Genomic DNA, 6,743 nt, shown 5'->3' with positions numbered 1-6,743 from the left:
CTAGAAGCCACAGCTGCCCTCCACAGAGCGGCACTGCACCATGCGCAGGAATGTCTCGACCTTGTTCATGTCCTTCCTGAAACAGTGGAGCAGCCAGTAGTTCTTGAGCAGTGTGTCATCATTGTGCGAGTTTGTGTCAAACTTGCTGTAGGTCTGCTTGAAGATCTGCCCAGTCCAGGGGCTACCATCTTCCAGCCTCTGCAAAGTGAACAAAGAGAAGGAGAGGCCAAGCGCTTGGTCACTGTTCCCTCCCTGTCTCATTCATTCATTTTCCTCCCTCCCCTCCAGGGGAGAAAGGCCTGGAGGATTCACCAGGGGAAATGAAGAATAAGGTGAGTTATCTTGGGTCAGGGCCTGACTGCTGAAAAGAGGGCAGCAGTGTTTCTCTCCCCCAGTCCTCAAAGCCAGTGGGGTTTCAGGGTTGGGGACCCCTGGTGCCACCCTCACCCCCATCAGCGTTTGGATGACTTCTTCTAGGCTTTTTAGGAGGTCATAGACGCCGCTGTCTGAGGTGCCATACACCTGCCTGTTGGCAAACACACTCTTGAGGAACTGCACAGGCTCCAGCCACGACTGGATGAGCAGCACAGAGATGTGGAGCAGCTCTAGGTTCTGCAGGGAAAGGATCGGCAGTGGCTGTGCTGCCCGGGGCTCTGACCACAGGCCTCCCCCATCCCCGCCTGGGGGAGAGGGCATCCACTCACGGATTTCTGTTGTGTTTCCTCCATGTTGGAGGGTGTGGGAATAGACTCTGTGAAGCAGAGGGAGGTCTGGGGGTTCCGCAGGAATGAATACTTCTGTTGCTTTGGGATGTAGGCTTCTTCCTAGGAGGAGGATCCACCCACCAAGAAGGACAGCTGGTTTCTATGCTGGAGACCAGCTCCCATTGTTACTTTTCTGGGAACCTCACTCAGCATATGCTCATCTTCCTGCATTTTCGCTTCAGAAAACAACCCTGAGCTCCTTAGTCTCCTCCCATGACTTCCCAGCAGGGGAAAGTCACCCCTTCTTGCCACCCCAGACGCGCACCCATTCCCCAAGAGCTTACAAACTCCTGGTAGGTGTCAAAGGCCAGCTGGTGCAGGCGATAGGCGTGGATCATAGCGTTGTCAAAAAGCCTGGATAAGGGTACGCTTGGGACCCTACCAGCCTCTTGAAGCCATGGTAGGCAGAGCAGGGCAAAAGCCAGGAGCAGGGACGTCCGGGAGCCTGGGGAGAAACCGGAGGACAACGGAGGAGGCAGAGAGCAAGAGTCCAGCACTGTTTTTTTTTCCCCTCTCTCTCCATTTCTCCAGGGACCACCAACATTATGAGATAGGCCAAATATCTGGGCTTAGATGGCGATACTCACATTCAGAAGCCCGAAACCTGAGGGTTAGTGCCCCCGTCCCATCTACAGGGCGCCGCCTCTTCCTTCGGGACACATCGTGCAGAAATGGATTTTAGGGGCGCTTACCTGCAGCCATTGCAGCTAGGTGAGCTGTCCACAGGACCCTGAGTGGTTTGGGGAGTTAGGCCTTGGGATCCTGGAGCTGGTCTCTTGTGGACCCTTTTTATACCCTGGCCCCTTATCTCTCACTGCTTGACCCCACCTGTTTCTCTGTACCTTTATGCATGGGGCCACTGACGTGCCTGTGCTAATGGCTAATTTAGAAGCTCCTCCCACACATGCTGGGATCATGCCCCTGGCTTGTCATCTTTCCCTTCCCACCGTCACCAACATTGTGAGGGCTGTGCACAGAGTGTCAGCCAGAGATACCACCCAACTTGTCCTCTCTTTAAGGAGCAGGTGGGTGCCCTCTGGCAGCATGCCGTGGTGGCCAACCTGAACGCGGGAAGGATATCAGTACAGCCCGTCCTTGAGACCCCTACAGACCACATCCCACACTCTATCCTATCCCTTTCTTCCACCCCGCATGGTTACCCTCCACCAAGCAGAGAGAATGTGTGTGTTGCGAAAAGGGGCCAAACATAGCCAATAAATTGTGGGGGTTCTGGGCACGATTCAGTCCTGAATTCCACTTTTGCTGACTCCTCCTGGGCCTGCCTGAGGCAGCTGCATGCAGTGCTAACTCTGACCACTAGAGGGAACCAACCACGCCCTTTGCGCTCCCCTTCTAAGCCTTGCGGGGGGTGGGCGCTCCACCAGGTCCCTGAGGACGAAGAATCCAGACTCAAGGTATTGCCCCAGCTCCTTGGACCTGCAGCAGAGATACAAACCAAGAAACAGAAATCCCGGGGACAGACACGGACCACAAGCGCTTCCTCCCCTAGCCCTGAAACCATCAGAGAATCTCAAAGTTAGAAGAGCTCTTGAAGGTTTGAGTGTCTTTCCCATCTTTGGAACTCAGAACACGTCAGGCGGAAAGATGCCCTGTCCAGCCGTGGAAGCCCCTCCTCTTTTTTCTCCTCCTTTCCAGATCTGTATAGAGCTTATCCAGTTGCCAAGGGCCTGCCTGTGCATTCTCACGTCTAACCTGCCGCTTGTCTTGTGAAGGAGGTGTTATTATCACCCCATTTCACAGGTCAAGACACTGAGGCTGAGAGAGACTGACTGCATGAGCTACCTCAGCCAGGGCAGCAGATCTCCACAACCTTGCTCTTCCCACATTGTGTCACTCAAAGTCCTTTCTCCAGGCCGGGCACGGTGGCTCATGCCTGTAATCCCAGCACTTTGGGAGGCTGAGGTGTGCGGATCAGCTGAGGTCAGGAGTTCAAGGCCAGACTAGCCAACATGGCAAATCTCCATCTCTCCTAAAAATAGAGAAATTAGCTGGGTATGGTGGCACAAGCCTTTAATCCCAGTTATTCAGGAGGGTGAGGTGGTAAAATCGCTTGAACCCAGGAGGCAGAGTTTGCTGTGTGCCAATATCGTGCCACGGCACTCCGGCCTTGGGGACAGAGCAAGTCTCCATAGAAAAAAAAAAAGTCCTTTCTCCAGAACAGGTAATATTGTGCTACTCAGGTACATAGTTATTTTAGTCTTTCTTCCTTTCTTCCTTTCTTTCTCTCTTTCTTTCTTTCTTTCTTTCTTTCTTTCTTTCTTTCTTTCTTTCTTTCTTTCTTTCTTTCTTTCTTTCTTTCTTTCTTTCTTTCTTTCTTTCGAGATGGAGTCTCATTCTGTCATCCAGGCTGGAGTGCAGTGGCATGATCTTGCCTCCCTGCAACCTCCACTTCCTGGATTCAAGTAATTCTCCTGCCTCAGCCTCCCTAGTAGCTGGGTTTACAGGCGCCCTCCGCTATGGCAGACTAAGTTTTGTACTTTTTTGGTAGAGACGGGGTTTCACTATGTTGGCCAGGCTGGTCTCAAACTCTTGACTTTAGGTGATCCACACTCCCTGGCCTCCCAAAGTCCTGAGATTACTGGTGTGAGCCACCGCTCCCAACCCAGTTATTTCAGCTTCTAAATCCCTCTGAGTGCAGGGATCCTGCCCCCAACACAAGGGGATCTTTGCCTCATTTTGTCTTTCCATAAGGGGCAGATTGTTCTTTCTTTATTCCCAGGTGAGAATAGCGCAGTGGCATGGGGTGCCTTGTAGAAACCTCACAACAGGACAAGGCGAACACAGAGAAAGCCAGGACTGAGCCTCCTGTCTCCTGGTGCCCAGGGTTGGGGCTGTTTCACCATCATATGGAGGTCACAGGCATCAGATGCCCCTAGAGATAAGAGCAGGAAAGAACATCCTCACGGTCACTGAAATCATCCCCCGCTGAGTTTAAGAGCATCTAGCACTTGACGCTGTAGAAACACAAGCAAGGAAACAAGGAAACGTTTCTAGAAGTGGTTTACTGTGGTGTTGGCAACCAACATTGAAAACCCACAGCCCTGTGTCCCAGGATGTGAATGCTGTGGCCCTCCCATCTCTCCCCTTTCAGAGCAGAGACAGAGCTCCTTTTTCTGCCATCATTCCCTAAGCATTACCCGACCAGCACCCCAGACTCATCATCTGCTGGGAGTGCACTGGGCTATGGGCTGTTCTCCAGGCAGGGATGCGGGAGGGTCCAAGAGCGGTGTCATCAATGATACCAACTCTGAGAAAGCTGGGGCCAAGGGAGGGTGGAGACACCACTTTCCCCATGCTCCTTCCAGCACCAGCAAAGAGGAGGAGCCCGGTGGGAATGGAGGAGGGTCCCTGAGCTCCAGGTAGCTTCTGCCTCGCCCACCATCCTTCCTCCAATGTCAACTGGGACTGACAGCACCCCATGACAGGGTCTTTTAGCCAGTGCTGGGGACTTAGATGTGGATTTTCGGCCATGGAAGAAGTCTCCAGTCTCACTTAGGAATGAGCCCTAGCAGGGGCCCTAACTGGGGACCAATCCAGAATTCTGCAGGTGGGCACGGGCTGGCGAGGCTCCCCAGACAGGTTACTGCCAGAAACACGTGGGACCAGCCAGGACAGGGGAGTGTCTCCTCTCACCTCTCCACTTCTGTTGACCCCAGAGTTACGGTGAGTCAGAGGACTCCAGGGACCCCTGGGGAAACAACTTTACAAAGGGTTACCATGGCAACCATGGACCAGAGGGAAGAACTGAGGCCCACAGGTGTGGGTAGAAGTCGGTGATCCTTTTCTCTAGTCTTGATCTTCCCAGGGCCTTGAGCAATGGAGACCACGTCCATCATTCATTGCTAGTATAAAATCAACTTTGAGTTAGACTTGGGATTTTCCTGACAGTCCTGGGAAGTCACCTACTGTTGGGGCATCACTTGGGGCCAGATCCCTGGCTCCTGCAGGCTGAGCGACTACCCAACAAAAGCCTCCGCATGGCCAGTGGGGAGAGACTGGGCTTCGCACTTCTGGTATCAGCTTCAAAAAGGCTCAGGATAGGCCAGTCGCAGTGGCTCACACCTGTAATCCCTCCACTTTGGGAGGCCAAGGCGGGTGGATCATGAGGTCAGGAGTTCAAGACCATCCTGGCCAAGATGGTGAAATCCTGACTCTGCTAAAAATAGAAAAATTAGCCGGGCGTGGTGGCACTGCCCCTGTAATTCTAGCTACTGGGGAGGCTGAGGCACAAGAATTGCTTGAACCCAGGAGGCAGAGGTTGCCGTGGGCCAAGACTGTGTCACTGCACTCCAGCCTGGGCGACAGAGTGAGACTGACTTTGTCTCCAAAAAAAAAAAAAAAAAAGAAAAGTAGAAAAATCCTCATCTCTGAGTTCACCATTATCTAGCTCCTTATCCACTGAGATGCAAAAATGGGAAGCAGGGTCCCCAGGGCCACCAGGGACAGAGCAGCATTATCATTTAGTCCGAATCTATAAAAACACCCTAGGTTTCATCTCGGACTCCCTGCACATAGGGAAGGTGGGAAAGAAGAGTTGGCTCAAAGCAGGGAGCTGCTAGTGCTCCCTTGGGAAGGAAAACTGTTGGGTGGAGTGGACAGCATTTGGGTGAGGGTAGGAGAGGGAGCAGGCTGTGAAGGGAGGGAGGGAGTGTGGTGCACTGAACTCGGCTCTTTGGGAAACTGTTTTTGCAGACAAGTCACGGTTAGAGGAATCCCGACGCTCTGGCAAACAGACCTCACTGGAAGGGATGGAACACATGCTTGCCTGTGTCCCAAAGAGAAACCCAACTCTAGCCTTGGTGTGTACCTGGAATGGGGTGGTCGTTGACCTTGAGGTGCCACAGAAGGCAACCCAGAACTACACCGGAACCTACTGCTACACAGTCACTAAGCAGCTGGGCTCTGTCAGCAAAGACATTGCTGTCATTTTTCACGGTAACTTTTGGTGCCCTGCTGTCAGGTGCAGGATGGAAACCCCTTAGGGGTTTGGGATTCTTACCCAAAGGTGAAAATAAGAAAGATTCTACTAGGTTGGGAAGAATGAGACTCAGAAGTGGGCCTGGTGGGCTAGGGTGGGTGATCCTCATACTTTCAGACCTTCCTAACTCTGCCTTCTGTGCTGGATGAAAGGACTGGATGAAGGAATCAGCTCTACCCTCTTTGTCGTTATTACTGTTGCCCTTGGAGTGGGTGTCATCACCATAGCACTGTATCTGAGCTATCAGCCCTGCAAAGTGGACAGGAGGAAATTGCTCTATAGACAGAAAGAGGAGGACAAAGAGGAGGAAAGCCAGTTTGTTCTTGAGGAAGAGAAAAGTACAACTCATATAATTGACAGCTATTTGATTGAATGAGACTTCTGCTACTGTGGTTTCCCAGGGAGGGAAGAAGGGATAGAGGAGAAAGGAAGAAACAGAATGGCAGGCTGCATTACCCTTTGAGTTCTTCTGTCCTGTAAAACAGTATTTTAGGCCCCCATGTCCATGTGTCCAATATGTCCAGAAGCTCATCTTTCTCTCTCTGTCTCCTTTTTTTTTTTCGAGATGGAGTCTCGCTCTTGTTCCCTAGGCTGGAGTGCAATGATGCGATCTTGGCTCACTGCAACTTCAGCCTCCCTGGTTCAGGCGATTCTCCTGCCTCAGCCTCCCCAGGAGCTGGGATTACAGGTGCACACCAACACAGCAGGCTAATTTTTGTATTTGTCTTAGAGGTGGGGTGTCACCATGTTGGCCAGGCTGGTCTCATACTCCTGACACCAATTGATCTGCCCACCTCGGCCTCCCAAAGTTCTGGGATTACAGGTGTGAGCCACCGCGCCCAGCCACCTTCCTCTTTTGACCTCACTCTAGTCATCAGGAATCTCAGTCTCAATGTTTGATTTGTAAGAAGGCCTCTTGTGCCTTGCCAGTTGCATCATCAGTCCACTCTTAGATCTAAAAAAAAAAAAAAAAAAAAAAA

At 52.0% G+C, this 6,743-nt stretch overlaps 1 protein-coding gene across 3 annotated transcripts; it reads right to left on the bottom strand.

Moving 5' to 3' along the window:
• On the bottom strand, positions 1-1,466 carry LOC108536269 (somatotropin-like). 3 transcript variants are annotated; one of them, XM_017882886.1, is made up of 5 exons: positions 1,457-1,460; positions 1,147-1,209; positions 705-751; positions 448-612; positions 1-198 (listed from the first exon to the last, which is right to left on the bottom strand). In XM_017882886.1, the coding sequence occupies exons 3-5, from the start codon at positions 726-728 to the stop codon at positions 1-3; spliced, it is 387 nt and encodes a 128-aa protein (XP_017738375.1). In that variant the 5' UTR covers positions 729-751; positions 1,147-1,209; positions 1,457-1,460. The 3 variants fall into 3 exon arrangements, with proteins under 3 accessions (XP_017738375.1, XP_017738373.1, XP_017738374.1); XM_017882884.1 differs by lacking the exon at positions 1,147-1,209 and having other exon boundaries at positions 705-820; positions 1,457-1,466; XM_017882885.1 differs by lacking the exon at positions 1,147-1,209 and having other exon boundaries at positions 1,457-1,466.
• Between the last annotated feature and the right edge of the window lie 5,277 nt (positions 1,467-6,743).

Source organism: Rhinopithecus bieti, unplaced genomic scaffold, assembly GCF_001698545.2.
Source record: "Rhinopithecus bieti isolate Rb0 unplaced genomic scaffold, ASM169854v2 scaffold_12928, whole genome shotgun sequence".
NCBI classification, from domain to species: domain Eukaryota; kingdom Metazoa; phylum Chordata; class Mammalia; order Primates; family Cercopithecidae; genus Rhinopithecus; species Rhinopithecus bieti.
Note: the sequence above shows the minus strand (reverse complement) of the source record. Positions and strands in the feature narration are given on the sequence as shown.